Here is a 23,960-nt window from a genome sequence, read left to right on the forward strand (position 1 = left end):
CTGTGTCTAAAAGACAGTTAATACAGATTAGAAACATATCACCTCAGTGTAGGCTAACAAAAAATATTGACAGGTTAAAAAATTCAATATAAATGACTGAGAACAGAAGGGAAAGCAGAAAAAGATACAGAAAAAATTCAATATGACAAAATATAGTCGGTCAAAGTAAGACCAGAAGGGACTTTGGAGCTTCAAATCTGTCTTGACTATAACTTCAGATTAACAGTTTGGACAAATGAACATCCTGTTTTATTGGCTTGCTTGTGAAACAAGGAATTTGAGAAATTCAGGGGTTTTTCCACCATTTGGATGAGACTTGGTATATAAGTGTTAACAAATCTAACTCAGAGTTATTTTCTTTTGATGGCACAAAGTTCTTTTTTTTTATTTTTTGTTTTTCCTCCTTTCTGTTTATCCCACTGCTATCCCTCCCCAACACAATCTTCCAATTACCCATTACTTATTCAGCAAACTCATTGAGAATTGCTCCCTTGAAGTTCAGCAGCACAAGATTTTCACACTGAGAGCAGGCAGGTACGTGCTAAAGAACAATCAGGAAATTAAGTGCCACTGACAGATTTCTAATGTTTTTTCAATAAACAGTGCTGCAGCATCCTGCAGTCCCTTAGACACACCAGAACGAGAACAGTCAACACCACAAAGTGGTCCTACACGTGCATGTGAATAGATGCCACTTTAAAAATGAAGCTGAAGTCTCACTTACAGGAACAGGAACTGTTGTAGGAACAGGAACATTTTGACTATACATGTTCATAGGCACCGGAACATAGACAGGTACAGGAATAGGCACTGGGACATACTCTTTTTTCAAATCATCTTCTATTAAAAGAAAAAAAAAAAAAAAAGGGCAAATACTGCCAGGTACTTAAATATATTTTACACCTGCAGTTTAGGAGAAAAAATCAGAATATCTGCAATATGTTCCAAGATAGTAACAGTTAAAAACATCTGCACTGAAGAAATGAGTACAGCTGAAGAATTACCTGTCTGACAAGACTTTGTCTGCATGTGAGGTTTACAGTATGTGGCTTTTGTCATTGTCAAAGGCTTGCAAAGAACTGCCTTGTTCTTCATTTCTCTGTTCGGTGTTGGAGAAGGTGGTGGTGCTGAGCCCTACAGGGAAGCAAATAAAAGAGAACACGCTGTTACACCAAAATTATTTCAACACAAAGTTCTTGATTTAATGTATCAATTGATACTTTTCACATATGAGATAGAGGAAGCTCACAACAACACAACAGAACAGCATCAACTATGATTCTTTAATTGCAAGCTACCCTACATCTCTAGTGATGAGCTGCCACTGACAGGAATGTAGTTGTTGTATTTGGCTCAGCCAGGGGCTAGCACTTTGTTTAACAACTTCTGGCTCGTTTTCTTTTTTTTTTTTTCCTTTTTTTACTCTTAAGATATTCTTTTTTACATTCTTGTTTAAATGAAAGTGCAATTTAAACTATTTTATAACTTTAAAAAATATTTTTGCTATAAAAAGAATTCACTACAAGTAGCATAACAAAATTCTGACTCAAGGTCTAACCTTCTTGAACTACGCTGTAAACCAAAGATCGTATTTTTTTAAGAAAATGTATTTCTAAATAAAATAGTATCTCTGAACAAATTTTTTTTTTTAATACCTAAAGTATGAACTTCGAGCTCCCCCTGCTGGCTCCACAATAGTGATAACAAATACTTGGGAAAATCACACAATGCTCAAACTGCCTCCTTCCAGGTAACAGGTAAAATCTTTTGTTCCAGACACGATTTTTGTCCCCTAGCACCTCTTAGAATCTAATTTAAGAAACAAACTGTCACTTTCATTTGGTCATATGTAGTAAGACTAGCCCCACATATCCTTTTAAATATGGAAAGAAACTCAATTTGTAAGAATAGCAGTAGATCTTGTTTAACAGGCATACACTTTCTGAAATATTTTTTAAAATATTGTACCACAAATAGCTTTCTTTAAAGATTTACAAAATGAATTAACATGGAAGCTATTAAACATAATACACTAGATGTTTTTAACCTGACTGTTCAGCTCATCTGATATCTCTAATTACCTAAGCAATCTTATTTTCTGTGTTTTTAATTAATATATTTTATAATGCCATCAAAATAATTTCACTTAAATCTAAGATTTACTATACAGAAGTCTATTTGCATTAAAAAGATGAGTAAAGTTTTTAAGGAAAATAGGCACTTCTGAGATCTTCCATGAGAGCAAAAAAAAAAATCAAAACAAAACTAAGCTTCAAATAAAATACACTAAGCCAAACAAGAAAACTATTATTAACAACGGCTTTGACAAGCTCAATGAAGTCTGCTGCTCTACAGTGATCCTGCAAAGGGTCAAGTTTCCCCACACTGTCACCTGCAGCAAAGTCAATCAGACCTTAAACACCAATTATTCTACTCCTAGGAATTATAATTTAAGATCTGAAGCTTTATTTTCAGCCTTTCAGTGCTGAGATACAACTTAATATTCTAACTGATCAGTGAAACTATCTTCCCTTTCTATACTCAATGAATACACCTAATTAGTCTAAACATGACAATAAGATACATATTTTGTAGATTAACTTTTATGCAACTCTTTCATGCACTATATATGTAAAGTACATAGCTAATGACTTGGTTTCCCATAAGATATCAAAAAGACAAAATATGAAGATTAAAAAAAATTAATTTCAACTACTGATGTGAGAAAGACTAAAAAACTCCATAAATTTATCTTAGTATCATTCAAAGATACCATTTTTTTGGCTTTTAATAGTATCCCTTTAAGCCATCGGGATCTCACATTTTAAATACATCTACTTATGTTACATATGTAATAAATATATGTACTTACTGTTATTTTTGTTCGGGGGGTTTGACAGCCCTGATCTAAAAACGTAAGAAAACATTTTTAGAACTTTTTTTTTCCCCTTTTCCAGACCCAAAGTAAATTTCAGTAAGCAACTCAGACACCACCTGTCACCAGGGAAACATTAAATTAAACAGCACTGATTTGCACTGTATCCCAGGTTGAGAACTGCATGCAAGACTTCTCATTCATGGGCAGGAACCCACCACTCCGGCATTGAACCTTACACAAAGGCAAACACTAAGTCAACGCTCCATTCAGATGCGAATATAGCCTCTTTCAGAAAAACAAATGTTCAAATACGAAAATGGCCATACAAAGAAGTGGTGTTTACATAATAGGTTTACAAGTATCTAAAGGGTGGGTTGAAGGAGGATGGAGCCGGACTCTTTTCAGTGGCTTCCAGCGATAGGACGAGGGGCAATGGGCATAAGCTGGAACATGGGAAGTTCCACTCAAATATGAGGAAAAACTTCTTTAGGGTGAAGGTGACAGAGCCCTGGAACAGGCTGCCCAGGGAGGTCGTGGAGTCCCCTTCTCTGGAGATCTTCAAGACCTGCCTGGATGCAGTCCTGAGTGATGTGCTCTGGGCAATCCTGCTTTAGCAGGGGAGTTGGACCAGATGATCTCTAGAGGTCCCTTCCAACTCTGTCAAATCCGTGAATCCGTAATTAGATTAATTAAAAAGCTGATTTATTTGAACTTTGCCTGACATGCCATTTAAACCACGTAAACATGCATCCAGCCTCCATCAGTAAATTTATACGGTACCTATTACCAACAGAAAAAACAAAAGCACAATGTATTCCTCTTATCTAGATACTTTCATTCCATTTTCATTTAGTTTCATTTATTTCCATTTAATTTCATTTATTTCTTTTTTCATTCCTAGTGCATTTATCTGTTCTCTGTGACCAAAACACATTTTGAAAAGAAGGGTTTCCACTGAACACATAATGACACACCAGAGCAAAATGAGAGGGAAGCATTTTCTGTCCCCATGATACAACACTAAAATTATGCTTCACCTAAAAAGATTTGGTTTTTAAGAAGTGATTACCAAGCTGTTTGATTACCTGACGACATTATAGCTCTTGAAAAAGCAATAAAATAAAGAGCTAAGATAAAAATAGCAAGCAGTGCAATGATGCCTCTGATGATAAAATAAGGGTAACCTCTAACACAGTTTATTACAACAAATAAATAATTCACGCACTTTACATTTTTCATTTAAAGGAAGCATCTCGTTTGCCATGTAGGAGCCATAAAGCAGCACATACCATAGTGTAAGTTCTCAGGTCCTTTTTGGGTGGCCAGATTTGGTTCATTTTGTTGACAGTAGAATCGGAGCAAACAGTGCTGGTCACAGAAGTGTTTCATTTCCCCACGCCACTGCACCTTCTCTTTGAGAGTTCCTTGAGACTTACAACAGTCACATCGTGCAGCCTTAAGGCAAAGGAAGATTTTGACATTTTTAAACAAGCCTTGGAAAAAAACGTTTTCTACATTTTAAAAGGTCACATTTTTAAGAGTACTGGAGAATCATTACCACTACACAGTTAAGTCTCACTCGTGTAGGCTCTATGATGGTTACACTACTTCTACCCTGTGTACACAGGTTCATCTCTCACTTTACTTTCAACTGTTTGGTGGGCTTAACACCCAGAATTAAAATGCTTTGTTTCACTGAAGACAGCAAAAAAATAATTTTATGCCTCAATTTTAATTAATTCTACCGAAACATTCTGCAAAACAAGAGCAGAAAGTGACTGAGACTTCTTAATGACTCTCTTGAACCCAGGACAAGTAGAGATTTCCCTTCCCCCCAAAGTTTGGTGCTTTTTTTTTGGTTTAAAGTCCCAAACAATCACTTCTCTAGGTATCAGATCAGAGCCCTTTAGGGTAAATAACTTTTATATTTTCATTATTTTAGTAGTTTGACAATTTAAGAATCCAATTATTAATTAGTTCTTCAAAATCTATGATTTATAAACAACAGCGGCTCTTCAACTGAAGAGGATAAGTTTACTTAGCATGTAACGTGAAATTCAAAACTTTCTTCTGTATCCCCAGCTAAATATATAAGTAATATAACTTTCACTAGCCTACATGATCATTTCATAAGGCATCACTAATCACATTGATTTTCTCCAAAACAAATTCCACTGAATTTACTCAGCCATACTATTAATTATTATCCAAACAGTGGTTGCCCCAGTTCCAGATCTTCAAGTAAGCAAAAATTTGTTTGTACTAGTCCTCCCCTTGATATTGCTTGCAACCTCCTTAAAAAAATAAAACCTTTATGAAGGCTCAAGTATCCAAAGTAAGTCAAACTAATAATAACGCCAGGAGAGTAAGAGGGAAGTTATGATAATATGCAACATAAAACATTAATACATAAAACCATACACAACACCGCAGTTATGCACAAGGCTCTGATGGCTAAAAAAAATAAAATAAAAAATGGTCCAACTATAGTTCTTGCAACCAAAAAGGTATGAAAAGGCCAATTAGTTCAAATTTTAAAAGTAATTAAATGTTGAGTTCCTTCTCTGTACTTGAATAGTCCAGCACCTTCCTTTGGCAATGCAGGAAATTCAGCTCTCTGTTGTAATTCTCAAATGTTTGAGATGATATATCGAGAGATTCAATTCTAACAGTATAACCAGCTTGAAATTGGTAGCAGTTAAAGCTGTGTCTTCAGGATCACCTCACACCAAGGAAGGGCAGATACTTCTCCTCCCCTGCTCTGTGCAGGTGCCAGCAGAAGTGCCTACGCACCTGCAGGGTACACAAGGTCAGAGACCTTACAGCACTCCATTGCCCTCATCCTCCCCAAATTTTTGTAACATTTGTCACTTTGACTTTCTGCTGATGCTGATCCAGAGTTCATGTTGCAGCAGAGCTGTTCTCAGTGGGACAAAAGAGCAAGGAAGCAGTGTTCTTGGAAGGGAGTGGGGAAGATGAAGTGTGGATGGAGTGTTGCCAAAATAGCCTAGATTTATCAGTTCAGAGAAACTGTGAATTCACACCTCAAATGCAAATGCATCTTCCAAAGCCACCAAAAGGCTGAAATACCGGTAGGAAAAAAAGATAAAAATGCGTAATTCACTAATTTTAAATGTCAAGCCCACCTAACATTGACTGTTAAGAATGACAGCTGGCCCGTGTACAGAAAAAACCCCCTATTCTGACCTGCTGCAACTACTTGACTATCAAAGCACCACCTTCTGCTCAATTTTCTCTCTCCTTCAAAGAAAAATAAGTGATAAATCTTGTCAAATGCAGCAACTACAGCCTTCATGTAACTGTTTTCTCTCTCTCCTGGTTCTGCTCTTTCATTTAGGCCTTTGAGTGAAGGTATTGTTGTCTCTCCTGGGCTGCTACTAAGGTATTTAGGTGAAAAAAAATCTTAGTTTGATTCCACATGGACATTACTATTCCTCAGCAAGGCCAAGAATCCTTTATAAGAATGCTTCACTTCTCATCCCTACATTCGCTACACCTTAATTCTACTATTTCCATAATCATGCTTGCAGTCAGTACTACAGTCTTCCATGTACTGAAGTTTCCTGCTTCTTCCCACTTCCCTGGACCACGAAACTGACAGAAAGCAAAAGTGTGAATTCATGATTTTTCGCTTTTTCCTTCCTTCTCATTTGTTTTCATTTGGGACACTGGCACTATACAGTAACTGAAATGCCAAAAATGCCTGCCTTCAAGTCTGCTCTATCTGTGTTTCCAAAAATTCCATCTATACTCAGTGCTCCAACTGCACTTAACTCCTGACTGCTTTCTGGTCCCATTCATTTCCCAGGTCCAACTTCAACATGTTCAAATGGGCACAGCAATTAGTATAAATCTCTAATGCTTGCTCCAAACTTGGTTTAAAAACAAAGTTTTCACACATTGGGCTTTTACTTACATTTTTAATAGTCCAATTACCTGTTCCTAATGTTCTCCAATGATCTGGACTGGTATTAATCTAACCCAATCTTAGCTGTCTATTCGGAGTTCAATACACAGTAAGCAGGAAGCAAGAGATGTTTCCAAAGAGCGAGTGATTATAAGAGAAAGGAGATCAACTATTCTGAAACGGTACCTCCTTGAAATGGATATGCCTAACTACACAATGGCTGAGTTCAGACAAGAGACACTCCACAAGGGCTGTCTTGCTGCCTTTACCATTTAGATTAATGCTGGCTCCATTGTTTCAAACTTTACCACAGCTGACAGTCATTGCTATCTGAGCTCACCAGTCACAATACTTCTTCTATGCCTCAGACTGTAGTTCCCCACCTCCTACTTAGTCTTTGCTGAAGACATCTGACCCCACTGAATAGTCATCACTGTGCATGCTCAATCCAATCAATATTCTGCTGTAGCCTTGAATGACCTGTAAGGGTACCTCAGCTGTAGTATTTTCAGCAATGTTCCACAATGTATATTTAAAGAAACATATTTCTGTGCTGTTCTCGGAACTGTAAACTCTTTTTCAAGGTACTTTTAATGCTTTGGTATAAGTAAAACAAAATGATTGAAACGGTCATCAAACATCAGGCTACTAAAATATTTATACTGAAATTTCCCAGGCATTTTTCAGATTAACATCTAAACCATGGCATGCTATTGATGTTTAAAGCAGGAGCTCTAATAACTTAGGGAGCTAAACTTGAGACACCAAAAATTGTACCTCTCTTCTTAGAGATGCATGCACACCATACAGTAGAAATTTCCTCAGAACTTGGCACCAACTGGTAACTGTAGCTGTCACCCAATTATTACTGAACTATTCTTGTACATTTCATTCCTTCATATTAGGTTTGAAGAACACTTCTAGATAAGTCTGATGCGCTTCTACCACTGCCACCTTCTGCTTTTTGAGAAAAGAATTTTGTCAGTCAGGGAACCTCTCCCATAATTATTTCTAAAAGTTGTTTTCCAGATCATACTACATGAGAAAGATGTGTCCATAAAAAAAATAGACAAAGAAGATGGAGACAAACACTTGTTTAATGAACATAATGCTGGTGTTAAAACATTACTAGGTTATTACTACTTATTTCTCTTCATGTATACATTCATTGAAACTCCAAAATAACATGGGACATTGCATAAATGAGACAAAGCTCATACATATGTAACTATTCTTTTAAGAAGCTAACAGACAAAACAGCAAATGAAGTACAAATTCAGGGAGGGGTCCGTATCTACGCTGTCTTCCTGTATTTTGATCATTATCTGTCTATAGCTAGCTAAGAACGTCAGCTAACAACGTGCTGCCAAATCTAAGATACCTGCAGTGACTTTTTATAAAAAGAGGGAGAAGTTTCCAGCAAGGATGTAAAGGAAAAAAAAAAAAAAAAGACAGACAATTTTAGCAAAACACACAATTTCTTAAAACCTATTACATGTGTTGCCCGTGTAATAAATCCCAAACTTTTATAACCCGAACTGAATTAGACAAAGGCTTTAAGAAATATTTGGAAAAAAATGGCAATCATATAACATCATGTAACGCTAGTTCCACTAGCAAGCCTAAGATTCAAAAAGTAAAAATATCTAACACTTCAGTATCATCAAAAGTATCCAAAGTCACAAGTTACCAGCAAGTCTGCTTGGAATACATTGCCTTTTCATGGCACCATGTCTAATTTCCCTGTACCGCAGGATCAAAAGTTTCTTAAGCAGACTTGATGGGCCAATTAAGTTACTGCCTTATCCCATGGATCAGAAGGATAAGCTGAAGTCAGAGTTTTCAAGGGGTTCTCAAACCTGAATGAGAGTACAAGCTTCCACAGAAGTTTATGTATATGAAACTAGTTTGGTACACACACACCCAAGGCTATATTCTTTGCTGAATCACCAAGAGATTTGTAAAGCACACCAAAGCTTTATTAGGTTCTCTACCAGAAGGCACTTTTTATGCAGGGATAAATTTCACCCCATACCCCAAGTTTTAAGGCACATATGTCAAATATTACTATATGAAGTTAACATTTTAGTAAGTTTAAGAACTTTGCAGCCAAGGTTTGTTACCCTATTTTCACATGAGACAGAAGAAACACATTCTTGTCTTCAGTAGTTCTCTGTCAGGAATGTCTATCAGGAACCTAACATACATTATTAAAAATAAAGGCTCTAGAATGTTTGGCTGTAACACTTCTGGAACCAGCCATTCCAAAATATCAGTTACGTCTTCAGATTCAGTTCTGTTATGGTAGGTAGATCATCTTGAATTACAGGACTTGTATCTAGACCTCTAACATTTCAAGCTTTTTATTGCCTTCCAGGCTGTGTTTTGGTACAGTGATGAATTTTGTACTGTCTTTTTTGCAATTGCATCCACAAGTGTAGTTCTTGTTTTGACATTATCGGAGTAGCTTTTCCAGGATGTTCACACCAGAGATTTTTTTATCCATGGTACTAATCGCAGGTTAAACCCAGTCCAATTTCACCTTTCTTTCTTTCAAAAAATGAAAACAAAAAACCTCTTAAGGTGAACTCTTTGCTGGTTGTGCTTCACAAGGTAGTTAAGCTTCCAGAGATTTAGAAATAGATGCCATCTGTTTGATTAAAACTTTTATTAGAAATCCATTTGGGCTTGCTTTTCCCTTTGGTATTCTTTCCACTGGGAAATACTGAACAATCAAAGCCTTTGCAGTTCAAACTGTGGGAGAAGGGAAAAGGCAAAAAAGGAGGCAAAAACAGGAACAAGAAAAACTCTGCTAACCTAATTAACGGTCAGTCAACTCAAGGTATCATCCAGCTGCTATTAACAGTGTTTTCAACATTCTGAATACACATTTAAGAAGTTTTGACAAGAAAAATAGGGTATCAAATAAGAAGAAAAAAATTGGAATTGTAAATTATTAAGTATACATAGTAGTTTCTTGTTTTTCTGTAACTCAAGATTTCCTTGCAAAATGAACTAATAAAATCAGATGGTAGAAATGCTACTGCAAGATCTAAGAACACTCAAATGATGAAATTAATACATTTGCTTATTGTGTAGCAAATGCTTTGCTGAAGTAAGCCATATTTGCTGCACAGTCCTTGAGATATCCTCACACGTGCATTTTTGGTTTTTTTAACTGCGGAGCTCTCGTCAAAAATTCTGAGTTACTTGCCTTGTAGTACCAGTCCTGAAATTTTTTACAGCACTCTTCACTGCAGAAATCTCTCACTACACCATCAAGTTCCTTAGTTGCTCCCTTTTTGCACAGCTGTGAGCAGTAATTACAAGTAACACATCTCAGTCCTAACCGTCTTGCAAAGTCTTGTTTATATAGCAGCTTGCAGCCTGGAAACAGATTTTAAACATTAGGAACAAAGTAATTTTTACAGAGAGATATCACAGTTAAGAGTTAAATATTGAAAATTAAATGAATACAGCAGCTAACAACTGGGGCTTCAGACAAATTCAGGTTGCATAATAGACTATATTTCAAGACATTTTTACTGGAATACTTTTCCTGCAGAACTCCATGGTTTCATGTGATGTCTGCATCTTTTTCTATACACTACGCTTGAATCTGTGCTTATTAAATCCCTGAATAAACAGTCAGAAAAAATACATAATTTTCTTTTCATATAGACCCATGCAAAAGCATTGACTTGGAATTACATTGCTCAGATACATATCCTCAGAATGCTAGACATCTGGACAATGACAAGCAGAAATTTTAAGCTAAACAATAGTAGCCACTAGGACAATATCTTCAAGGATCAACTTATTTCTATTACTACTGTAATTCATATTAATACAACAAAACACTGCAGATATCTCTTTATTTTTTTTAAGAGCACTAATAGGTACAAGATGACCTAAGAACTGAGGAGTTTCTTAAAAATATAACTATAAAGAAAGCAGTGATCAGTACTGAGAATAGTTATGCAATGACAGGAGTTTACATATGAAATTCATGTAGCATTTGTATGCAATGAATCTTTTATTTTTTCTTTTCACATCAGGTGGGTTGTTTGGGGGTTTTTTTTTTGCATTTTCTATACAGTCATAATTTCAAGGTTGCCATATGGACAGCATTATTCTTCAGTAACCTGATCCTCCCTCAAGCAAATTAGAAGACATTCTAATGTATGAAATACATTAAAAGATGAATACCGTAGCTATTACATAGGCTATTTTGAGAATATAATGTATTTAAACTACCTCAAATCTAGCGTCTATTCAGCTGATGCCTAAATCATGCACCATATAGCTCTGTAATTGTGCTAATTTTACAGAAGAGAACAGTATGAGAAGATTAAGTAACTGTCTATATTAAAGAGTGGAAGGACGAGGTAACATCTACACAGACCTTTGATCTAAGGTACTGCATCAGTTTTTATGATCTCCCAAATATCACAGTATCACAAGTCTTCCAAGTGACTTGCTAGGGCATACAGTCTACCACATGCAGACTGCTCTACCTCTGGCAAGTTATGAAACTCCATATGTAACATACATGCTGCGCTTAGCATACAGAATATAAAAATACTGTAATCGTAATGTATTCAGTAATTTCAATTCAGCAACTTGTGCTGTTGTCTACTAGGGCAGAACTTCGTTTGTGTGAAACTGAGGTGCTATTTTAAAATCAAAAGCCACAAGAATGCAAGTGGAAGCTGCAGTAGACAGCACCTCCCAAATACAAGAGGTTATTGAGGAATTTTAACTTCCAATGCTACAAGCTTTGCTAACAAATTAAATTTGCCAGCAATGCCAAAACAAGACAGTATAAAACATTGTACAAATAAGACAGTGTAGGTAATAAATGTGTTTTAAAATGGCTTTTTTTTGGTTATGTATCTGATTCTTTAACAAGAGCATAAAGAAAATTACTAACACACAGAACAGGCAGTGCAGAAAGAATGTGCCAAATCAAGCAATCATCCTTACAGTACAACTAATTCGGTTGTTAAATACACTACTCTGAAGAAAATAATAATTCTGAAGATAGCAGCGTGTGCAGGCTATTAGTTAGAAGTACCCATTAAAGCACTGAAAACTTCTTGACAGTACTTTTTCCTGCTGGGTGTATCTCTCATTATTGTATGGGGCATCAGATTCTTTCTACTTCTTTACAATTCCAGAGATAGCTCAGCACCACAACGTATCCTCCTCTTCAGCTGTGCCCTAGATCAGCCATTCAATGCTGCATCAGGCTTTCAAGACTTCAAGATTAGTACTCTACTACCAATCAGGTAAGCTATGTGCATCTGGCTAAACAGTCCACAAAAAGGAATGGAAAAACTTGACATTCTTCTTGGCTGCTAAACTATAGGGAATAAAATTGAAGAAGATAATGCTGTTACACTAAAAAACGTTACCAGGTAAGATGTTTTCCTTTCTACAGTCAAACATCTCCCACATCTCTGTGACACAGAGGAAATAATGAGCAGTGAACATTACGTAAGGGGAAACAAGAAGTCCAAATTTCCAGTCCTTAAGACTGAATGCTTGAAAAAATGGGGTTTTTTTTATAGATCACTGACTGCAGGGCTTCTTGCTGAAGGAAGCCTCTACAGAAGATTAAAAAAAATAATCCATCTTTATAAAACTTCAGATGTTGACAGAAGGTTGTTATAATCCTGAAGAATTCTAAAATGGAAGTACAGGCTTTTCTTTTCCTTCTGCAACATAATGAGCAAAATTCTTCACATTTGTCTGATACTTTTTACGTCTTTGTAATATGTAACTTGATTGACCTGACTAGGGAACATTTGCTTGCTTCAAGATCTTGTTGCTTCAGACAAAGGGAAAACAAAATGCCTTCCTTTTTATAGGAGGTATTTTAATCAGGTCCTTGGTACTCTGTACGTATTTAGGATATAATTTTTTATTATAATGCTATGGGTTTGATCGGAATAGTAAGAATTTCTCTGAAGTATGGTAACAGGTATTCACCTTTGGCAAAACAGATTCCAAACTCAAACAACTTGGGTCTTCACAGTGCACAATGTAAATCCTGAATCAACAGAGAAGCAGCATCCATGCTGGCTTTGTAGATGTGGCCAAGAAGTGGGTTTTAACTGACAGCACATCATGGATGAATAATACAAAGAGTGCTGGTTGTCTGATCTTTCCAATATCAACACTAAAATCCTGAGGCTTTGGCCAGCCTAACTCCCCCGGGGACTCAGGGTTCATGAGTATAAGCACTGTCTAAGGCAAACAGCTGACAGCCCCAACATTTTGAACGAAAATACACAAGCAAAATCCTAAGCTCCTCCAGATTTCTGCAGTAACACCAGTTATACAAGTTACAGTCTGACCAGATGGAAATCCTTACTGCCTTAAAGTGATTCTAAGAAAAAAAGCCCCAGCTTTCAAAAATTTCAAAGAAAAAATATAAGTGCAGGTCATTTGGTTCAAGCTACGCAGGTAATCAATTATGTTCTTTAGCAAAGTTCTAACAGAAGACTACCCCACAAGTCAAACATCTCAGAAAGACCATTAAGGAGCATTTTCAGACAAAGTATCTGCAACTCAAAATTTGAACCAGGCAAAAAGAAGAAGGTGATTATCTCCTAAATCAATGTAACATAGCCTTAATTATGCTATTAGAATTGTGGCTTCCGGGAAAAACCCAACATGAAACCTATCCCTTTCAACAGCCCTGAACTTTGGTTTCCCACATAAGCTGTAAAGAGAGGATAAGCATCTGAACAAATGCAACAAAGGCTTGCCAACAGGACAACACACAAGCAGTTCCTCCAAACCTTTACTTCAGGCATGTTCCAAGTCAAGGGAGATTCCTTTCTCTTGGCAGACAGAAGAACCGCCAGGCCCAGCCCTGCAGAGCTTCCCACAGTAGGAAACATGCTTCACTTGGCTCTCTGCAGACTCAGGGCAAGCAGGCTACCAAAAACCTGATTCTATTCCACCAGCAGCACCCACCTGAATTACAGAAAGTTCAGTACCTTGACACATCAAACAGCTGGGAAAAAGGAATGCTGAACTAGACACACTTCCCAAGTACTCAACACTGGTCTCTTTTTACCACATGAAAGAATAACATCTTTCATAGAATGCAATTGTTCCACCACTAATCACTAAAAGTGATTAGTTTTTTTTACCTCTGAAAGGCTGTACGTACTAGACTACCTTTCTCGTCCTGCAAGCCACATACGAGACTTGCTGTCTTCTCATCCTGTAATAACCTCAACTGTTATCCTTTAACAACTTCATCTAGAGAAGAGTAACAAGAGGCCTGTCATAACATGAGCCCGTAGTATCAAGAAGCCTGTAGCATCACAAGCTAGCTCTTGAAGATTTCTGGAGCTATGTTCCATCCACAGCTTTCTGCTGTCTCCCTATGTATCGATTTGAATGCAATAGCTACCTCTTCCACACCCACACTGCTATCATCCACCGTCTCTGGCTTCACAATAAACATTATCATCCTTAGGAAAACAGATGCAATGCATCCAATTTTGGATCCTGCTTGGATTACCATTAAAATAGACCCCATCCTCTCTGAGTAACAGAGAGGCTGTGTCTCCCACCTCCTTCCTTCTGCTTAAGAACCTTTTAGTATTTCATTATTCAACTTTATACATCCTCTGTTTATCTTGATATTTTCTGATATTAGATACGAGCTCCTTCCTTTCTCCTCCCTCCTCTTCCCTTTCAGTTACACAGTTTCTGCTTGTTCCTTAATCTTTTCAAGCTGATTATTCTTTCAGGTTAATAAGAAACATCTTTATATGCTTTCCTCTTGTGCTCATAATCTCAGCACCTTAAATTGTCATCAGCACTTATCTGCAATAGCCAATGCTTTTGTTGCCTAAAGAACTGTCTCAAACATCTTCAAAGACACAACGGTGGAATTAACACCAAAGAATGCCAATTTAACAAGGACCTCTGTAGCTGAACAATGCACAGGATTTCACTTGATACTCTTAACCATGTTAGAAATTAGCTCTCAATGAATGAAAAAATCTCAAGATTCAGCACAGCCCGTATTCATACTAAAATTTAAATTATATTACTTTAACAGTATCAACATTGTCCCTCTGTAGACAGAGAGAAGATAAACACATAATCTCTTCCTCAGCCTAGTTCTACCTTTTGACTTTTTCAACTACAAGAACACTGCCAGAAGTGTTCAAACACTTCTGGATCAAAATCCGGGTTAACAAGTCATATTTTTCAAGTCATTCCAGTAGATATGCATCCAACTAACTGGAAACTACATCTACACAATCAGGCTCTCCCACATTTGGAATATCACAAGAATTGCCTCCCCGGCTCTTCCATGTGCATTTGGAAGGCACAAATCTGTGCTCTCCTTCACTGTAACCAAGAGCCTTCACTTGGTGCTTCTGCAGTGAGGGAGCTTGTTAAGTATTTGAAAAAGGACTTCTCTGCCTTGGATATGGACTCCATCAACCTTGACTTGTGCAAAGCATTTGACACTGTCCTGCATGACACCCTGGTCTCTAAACTGGAGACACGTGGATTTGATGGATGGACCATTCGGTGGATAAGGAATTGGGTGGATGGCTGCACTCAAAGGGTTGCAGCAAACAGCTCAATGTCCAAGTGGCAACCAGTAATGAGTGGTGTTCCTCAGGGGTCAGTACTGGGCCCAGTGCCATTTAACATCTTTGTCAATGACACCAAGCTGCCATCCAGAGGGGCCTGGACAGACTTGAGCAGTGGGCCCATGCAAACCTCATGAAGTTCAACAAGGCCAAGTGCAAGGTCCTGCACCTGGGCTGGGACAATCCTTAGTACCATCACAAACTGGGGGATGAATGGATTGATAGCAGCTCTGAGGAAAAGGACTTGGGGGTGTTGGTTGATGAGAAGCTCAAAATGAGCTGGCAACATGTGCTTGCAGCCCAGAAAGCCAATGGTATCAGGGACTGCATCAAAAGAAGCATGGCCAGCAGGTCAAGGGAGGTGATTCTCCCCCTCTACCCCGCTCTCCTGAGACCCCACCTGGAGTACTGTGTTCAGCTTGGGAAGCCCCAACATAAGAAGGACATGTACCTGTTGGAGAAAGTACAGAGAAGGGCCACGAAAATGACCGGGGGCTGGAGCACCTCTCCTATCAAGACAGCAGATCATATTCTCTCAAAATAACTCAGGCACCTCAAAATCCCCCCAAAGTTGATTTCCACTTTTCTACTAACCTGATTTGTGGGAAAGGAATACCTTCCCTCAGTAACAATAGGACTCTTGCAATTGTGAAAGGGCATTTTTATGGGTCACTTTACAGTAATTAAGACATGTTTCGCTTTTATTTTTTCCCCTCTTGTCAGGATACTCCAATTCATCACCAAATAAACCTTCAAAAGAAAGCCACAAGAAAGCTGATATTTCAGGTTAGAATTTATCTTAGAGGGTCACTGCCAAAGGAAGTGGTCAGAACCAAACTCTAACATGTAGGATGAAGTTGAAAAGCCACCACAGCAAGCACAAATTATTTTAACACAGTAGGCCACTGTGAGAGCTGCAGAGAGGGAGATAACAGCTCCTTGAAGCACAAAAAAAGTCTTCAAAAAGTTCTGTATGCTAGCCCAAATTCTGTAAATTTTATTTTTAAAAGGAATATCAGTGTTTCTAAAAATAAATAGATGATTACATGTAAACTATATAAAAAAAAAAAGCTGTGTTTAAACAGTTTCTGTAGCTCTCACATTTAACAATCACGCAACCAAACATCAGGCATTAAGAGGATCAAGCAGGCTGGATGGCAACCCCCTCTGCCTAAGGGGGAAGGGGCAGCTCAGCTCGGCAGGGCCAGCAAACCAACTTTTCCTCAGCGCAGTTCTCCATCTACCGGAGAAGCCCAGCAACTATAACTAAGTCTTAGCAACATTTCATATCAAACATCTGTTTTGAAACCAGTTTGTTAGTGTTTCCAGTAACAACAGGAATTGCTGTAAATTTCAGGTAATATCTTGAATGGTTGTGAAACATTCATAAGTAAGCACCTGTATAAAGTTTAACACACTTGTGTTTAGGCTACTCCCAATATCTGTAATGTTTTCCTGTAAATCTAAAAATCAATCAACCGAATATTTAATAGTACACTTTACTGTGCAGCAGTGGTTGGAAAAATGCCACTCTGAAATACACAATGCTTAACTAAATATACATCTTTCCTAGACATACTCAGTTCTGAAATCACTTAGTTTCCCAAATTCCTTTTTCCACTTGTCAGCTCTACAGTACTTCAAAAGGGGTTATCTCTACTTAGATGAAACATCAGAACTGTTTACACTGAGTTTAATTTGCAGAATCTGTAATTCCCAGAAACTTATTAGCATACTGCCAAGATGATAGTACAGTTGCTAAAATCACGGCTGTCCTTTATCTGTATTATCCATTTGAAAGGAACTCCCAAGCATCAGATAACTGAGTTACTCCACAGCTACTGATATGAATCAGTGTTATTAAAATTCACATTATAAAATTATTACAAGGCCTGTGTTATTTAAATTATAACACTTAGTTCTATTGAAAAAGATTAATTAAATGCAAAATAAATCTACAAATAAAAAAAGCTATGGTGATACTTATCATAAAATAGTTCTATTGCTGGATTGCCAGCGACTGATTTGTTCTCCTAGGCCCTCAGAAGGGTCTATATATATATATTAAAAACCCCCAAAACTCAGTAACTTGAATATTTCCTCAGGACTAAAAACTTGCACAGCCTATCCTCAATTGTCACTCATGCAACTACACATACATAAAAATCGACAAGCAACTTCAATCTTCTTGCTTTAGCATACACAATAGACATCTTATTCAAATTAGATACAGATATTTTGGAATGAGGCATTCTGATGTCAAAACACCAGGACAGTTTAATTTCCAAAGCCTCAGGGGAACAGATTAAACTCTTTCAACTAGTCCATTCAGGTTGTTCATCCTCCGCGTAGTATCCCAGCATCAGACAGAAACAGAATCATAGAAAAAGCATACTGTACTCCACAAAAGAATTAATAATCATCTTTATCACAAATGATAGGTCAGTTCTAATTATACCTTATTGCAATGGGAGTTTCAGCTGGTCACTGCACATACTCTTAAATCTCCCAAGAGAAATATACAAAGAAACAGAGTTGGAATGAAACTGCACAGAAATACTGATCCCAGTGACTTCAATGTGGGTGCCATGGTTTGTGTGTAAATAGATACATATGTGCATGTGTAAAAAAACCCCAAAACCTCAGGTATGAAGAATGTGCGCAGAGGAATGAAGATATCTTCAGCAGTCTGGCTAGGCAAGCACAAGCTGTCAAGGGTTGTGGTTGATCTTATATATGCTTTCCCATCAGTTTGCTTAAAGACTAACAAATAAGCACTCTTGCAGCAATTTTAACACCTCTAACTTCTGCTGATTTTATCTAGGAGCCTTCTTTTATAAAGACACATTGAAATTTTCTGCTAATTTCTTTGAGAGTTTAATTTCTTCCAAAAATGCCAATAACTTTTGTGACTGAGCACCTTAAGCTATTCCTTCTCAAATAGTAATAGATTGTCTTCTGACAAAGAGTAATTGTATGCTCAACAAAATAATCTGTGTTGGTGGTTTCTTGACCTTTGCGGTATCAAAACCAGCACGGCCTCCATATCCAACAAGCTTATTTGGTTCATCTACTAGTTTTTCTACTTTACAACAGTTGGACATATTTTTGGAAAAAGGCTATGACACCAAGGCTATGACTTCTATTTTTGACCTCCACTCAGCCCATCTAAAGACCTGGCCCTCTCTTCCCCACATCAGATCTAAACACTGTTAACTCTTCAAATCCACTATTTCTGCAGCCATCAATGACAATCGTTGTTTTTCCTTTAAAATACAGGGACTGGATTAATTCTACAGAGCTCTGTCCAGGGCAGCAGTTATGTTTTCATCAGGTAACAGAGATAGCTTTTTTCATACGCATCACCAAGTAGATCTAAGTTACAGCTAGCAGATGTGTGCCACATTTATTCAATTATTTACTTTCTACTTAATGGTGCTTTTGACTACCCTTCCACTACTCAGTGGTTCAGATCACCATGGAAAGCTGAAAAACTTTGTTTTAATGGTAACATTTGCCATGTTCATCCTCATAATCACCTTTGCTCTCAAGCTGGCAGTCCAACACATGCAAACTCAGGACTCACACTAAGACGTCCAGCAATGGATTCCCCCCGTTTAATAACTGTATTCATGCAGGAGAGAGTGTTTTTATGTATTTCCTTCCTCAAATTTTCCCATAGGAAATTAAAGTCCTCACTTCCTTCAAGCCTCCTCATACAGAAACACGTCCACAGAAGCAGTAATACAGAAACATACAATGGTTCTATGGCATAGCCCACATTATAAATCTTACTGATTTCACTGCCACACCCACCAGGCTTTAAAATGAGGGAGTCTTAAGTATTCACAGTAATATCAACATATACTGTGGTCTCTGGGCCAAAACCAGTTTGCTCTTGTCTTTGAACATATTCTGTGGAATTCTTTATTCACAGAAACAATTTCTGCAATGATTCGATGTCACACTGGCCCTCACTTTGTCCTTTCTCCCTCTCCAGCTATCACTTTGTGGTCCAAAACAGAAGAAGAAAGTAATGACGGCAAAGAGACCTAAGCCATCACACTCCGTTCATCAGAAGCAAAAGTTTGCAGGGTCCAGAGCTATATGGGAATGGCGTGGAGGGAAGGCTGCCTCCAGCCCCGTGCTCCACCCCTCTCCAGGTTGACAGGATCCTGCTACAAGTCAATTGGCACACCTGCTGTTTAATCTGCTTGATTAAAGCACATTAAACCTTCAGCAAGGATTATCAAATGACAGTGAAAGCATTATTGCTATAACTAAAGAAAAAAATATTCTCTATATCCTCCAGAGATAGGTCATCCAAACTTGTAGGTAAACATCTAAGATCAGGATTAAATACAGGTATCCCAGAAGTGGAAAGCACAGGTTCTTATTAAGACTGTATTTTGCCATTTCTATTAAAACAATCAATATTTTAATCAACTTAAAAGAATTCTATGCCCAAACATCTCCTTTTTAGTTTGTTTTCTTTTTGAAAACCTGAATCATTAGTCAGGAAAATTATAATAACAGTAATCAACATACATCAACAGGCATCATTCAAGTTATTGCTTGAATCACCATTCTAAGCCAACACAGAAAGAATTTCCACTGTCATATTAACTTTGAAAATACTAATCAAAGAGAAAGCTTGCTATTTCTCAATTCAGTTAGCGTTGGCACAGGCTCTCTGCATAAATTTCAAAAAAAGAATTCATGTATGTTTTTTTGTATGCATATGTATTTATAGACACACACTTAAGAAAGTTGTCCACTCTTCCTTAACCGAAAGTGCTGAAAAACTCAACAAAGGGCCATAAAAGCAGCTTATATAAACTACCAGGCACATGCACTAATTATAACAGGTACGCACCCTTCATTAATAATAATGAAGAAACTTCTGTTTCTGCCTCAAGTGCAACAGAATGAGTTGTTACCTTAAATATTAATATAGTAAATCAACTGCAGTGAAACTACAATGACTGATACCTTAGGAAAAAACCCAAACACATACATACCTTCACTACAAAATGGTCTTTTGATGCCAGAGAAATTCACCGTCTCATGCAGCGTTTTCTCCTCTTGACAATATTCACAGTACGTAACTATGCAGTGCAGTTTCTTATAATCATCAGAACATGCTCTGCTGCAGAACTGATACACTTTGTTCTAAATGCAAAATTGCAAAGCATCACAAATATGGTTAATGGAAAAAATCTTAAGACCTGGAGAGTGCAACTTTAAATAACAGTTCGCCATTAAGACACAACTTTAACATGCAAAGTAAACAGAAGTGCAAACACACAATTAGGGTATGACTTCTAATGCCAAAAATTAACAGCTCTGACTCAAGGTGACAGACAGTTCTACAAACACTCATCATTTAATATGAAAACGCTAACCAGACAAATACACCAATAATCTTAGCATATCCTCTTCAGGTATGTTTTTCAGTTCACAGAGAAGTGTAAGAATGGTCTATCCTATCTACAGTAATACAATAACTGAAGAAGAAAGCAGATTTCAAATCTACAGGTGACATGAGAAAGTACATTTTTCTTTTAATGCCACTGATGCTTTTTTATTTGCTATTTATGAACAAAGATGTCTGCTTTTATCCATACTAAAGTTAAATTATATTCTCCAGAAAAAGGTAGATTTTATTAACTTAATTTTTTAAGCTTCAATATCTTATAAAACAGCTATCTAGAAAAACTCAACTGGAATGACAGGTTTAAACTTTTAAACAGTTCATCATTCTAAGAATAACACAAAAACCCCCTTACCTCCCATTCTAGTACTTCTGGCTTTGAACAAAAAGAACTTTTGCAATAATTACATTTCAACTGAATATCACTGGGAGAGACAAACTGACCATTTGTTGGAGACTGCACACTGAGAGTCTGAAAAACACAAATATATATATACACATCACTAAAAAAGAAAGTTACTTTTAAAATGTGTTTTTCCATTAAGCCTGAGAATTTAGGAGTTACAAATAGACTCATGAGTATTTCTGGCAAAAGCACAGCAGGTTAGTCTTTTCCCTTAACTCATTCTCCATTGTCATCTTAGGTTTTCCAAACTCAAATCTTTACCCTTGCTTCCACCGAAATTACTTTAGATTGTATTTCTTTTACCTTACCTTTCTAATGCCTGTTATTTAAGGGTAATGTATAAGTTAAAAAAAAAAAAAAATCTCCCAAAACGAACCACCTGTTAATCAAAAACATGTATTTTTAGATACATACATTTCACAGCTTGCCTTATTTTGGTCACAGAAGTTCAGACAAAGTCCTACAAACAAAGAATTTTCAATTCCAAGCCTCACCAAGGTAGATCACCAACACATTACTGAAGTATACCACTTGAAAATACAAATACTAAATAAAGTAAAAGGTGTTCAGCAAGAAACCCTACATCTACTCAGATTAAAGAGAAAACTATATAACAGTCCTAGCTGGACTCAATTACCACGGCAGGAAGATAAAATCATGCCAACAGTCAAGGGTTTTCAGGCTGAGAAAAATACTATAGATCAGATGTGTAGGTATGAGAATTTAATTCTGTAACTAGTAATTCACTTAATGCATTTCTGAGGCAATCAGTAGACAGAGAACTCAATCTCACAGCATCTGTAGTCTTCCAGTAGGTATTATACGCCTATAGAACATAATATTTTGCACGTTCCCTAGGTCAAGCAACAACTATTGGTGAATTACACAGGTGATGTTCAAGACAAGATTTGAATTAGTTGTGACCACACTCACTTGAAGAATCCGGAAGACAAATTTCTTACATCTACCCTCTCAGCAAGATCAGAAGATTCTTTCCCACACCGTTTGCAACAAACCAAATGTATTTAAAGATGACAAGTTCTCTTCAGACAAATTTGTTACTACCTCTCTACCTTGTAGGAGTGAAAGTGTAAAACATTTTTGTTACAGGATACTTCACTTTGGACTGTTCACCTACATTTACAAAAACACCAACATTAAAATAATAGTAATGAGACTGATTACTGATATAAACCCCCACATAAGCAAACTGGTATTTCTGGGTGCTAGCTAGCAGTGCAAACAGTATCTTTTCATGTAGATGCACTAATTCTTTATCAGGAGGTTGCAGACATGAAGTAGTCATATACAATTCCAAACCACAGACAGGACCCGAGAACGAGACGCCAGATATTGCAGAAAGGACCCCATGTTTACCCCAATGGATCAACCTTTATCCCCATTGTCCCCTAAAAACTTCAATGCAGTTTGATGCCCACATACAGATCATCTCTCTCCCACTATATCCAGCAAACATCCCTGTGGTTGAGAGAGGTCTGCGAGATGATTCGCACTAACATGGGAGCCACAAAGGTGTTTTAGGTTCAAGGTCCAATCTGTGCATTTGTCATGGTACCTCAAACCAGGACAGCATTTCTGCATTTGCAGGTTTCCTCGCAAAGCAAACACCGTGCTCAACACGTCCTGCCACATGTGTTATGTACAGGCAATGGCAGTCCTAGAAGTTCTGGTTGAAAATAATAAACAAATAAATAAATAAATCAAGAAGCAAGTATAGCCACCACCTCCAGTTCAGGAATGAAGGAAATGTTAAAGAATTAGCGGACATGACAACTTGTACAGAAAATGCTGAAGACAGAAGGAGGAATGCAGAAAGTGCTCATCAAATGAAAAGTAACTGTATTTTTTGATATCTGTAATTACCTTTAAATATAGGACCAAACTACCCCCAAAGTAAAACATGTTTTTTGTTGTTTTCTGATGTATGTCACTGTTAGCTTCTTTTCTTTCTTTTCCCAGTTGTTTGCTGTGGTACAAATTCAGACCCTACATAATCTAGGGGGCTGGTAATTGAACAAGAACAAAAGCTAGAGATATGAGAACGGAATCTGAGATTGTTTAAAATTAAAACTTGTCACACTACTCTATTAACAACCACCAAACAAAAAAAGCACATCAAGCAGGCTATTCTCCCTCTTTTCCCTCTTTCTTACAACAATGAACACTCTTGCAATTTGGCTGCACAAAGCAGAATATAGATATGGACATAAATTGCACAACAAGTAGCTCAACTGAATCTTTCAAATATTTTAATACATTAATACATTAGCCAGAAACAAATGGTTATTCATAAGATAAAATGACAATCAACCCTAAAGTAATGTTAACAAACTGGGAATTCAAATATTCCAACCCATTTGTAAACCAAAAGGACTACAATTTTTGCAGGAGGGAGACGCAGACCTGAAACAGCAGTTATTCTGTTCTGAGAAGGGTAACCCCTAACAAATAAAAAAAAAATTGGAAAAAGAGGGACAGTAAGAAAGAGGGATGAATATAATGACAGAAAACTAAAATAAGAGGTATCTGCATTAGTAAACAGTGAAAAGTATGAGCACCATAGTAAGTCAGCCATTTTTTCAGAAGATCCTTACAGAAAGTATTGCAATTGCCCCAATAGCTGAAACCATTGTCTCAATGGTTTCAAGTCAATGACT

The 23,960-nt window shown here is 37.2% G+C and overlaps 1 protein-coding gene across 7 annotated transcripts in view; it reads right to left on the reverse strand.

Moving 5' to 3' along the window:
• Window positions 1-23,960, reverse strand: part of ZMYM2 (zinc finger, MYM-type 2) — a 90,821-nt gene that overhangs the window by 14,273 nt on the left and 52,588 nt on the right. For all 7 annotated transcript variants that reach the window (XM_014965962.1, XM_014965961.1, XM_014965960.1 and 4 more), the window contains 7 exons: window positions 21,232-21,348; window positions 20,464-20,614; window positions 10,021-10,193; window positions 4,168-4,333; window positions 2,873-2,907; window positions 1,005-1,134; window positions 725-840 (listed from right to left, as the gene is read on the reverse strand). In XM_014965962.1, the coding sequence (XP_014821448.1) occupies window positions 725-840; window positions 1,005-1,134; window positions 2,873-2,907; window positions 4,168-4,333; window positions 10,021-10,193; window positions 20,464-20,614; window positions 21,232-21,348 (888 nt within the window). The remainder of the gene's footprint in view (window positions 1-724; window positions 841-1,004; window positions 1,135-2,872; window positions 2,908-4,167; window positions 4,334-10,020; window positions 10,194-20,463; window positions 20,615-21,231; window positions 21,349-23,960) is intronic.

The sequence above is a fragment of the Calidris pugnax genome, unplaced genomic scaffold, assembly GCF_001431845.1.
Source record: "Calidris pugnax isolate Ruff unplaced genomic scaffold, ASM143184v1 scaffold20, whole genome shotgun sequence".
NCBI classification, from domain to species: Eukaryota; Metazoa; Chordata; class Aves; order Charadriiformes; family Scolopacidae; genus Calidris; species Calidris pugnax.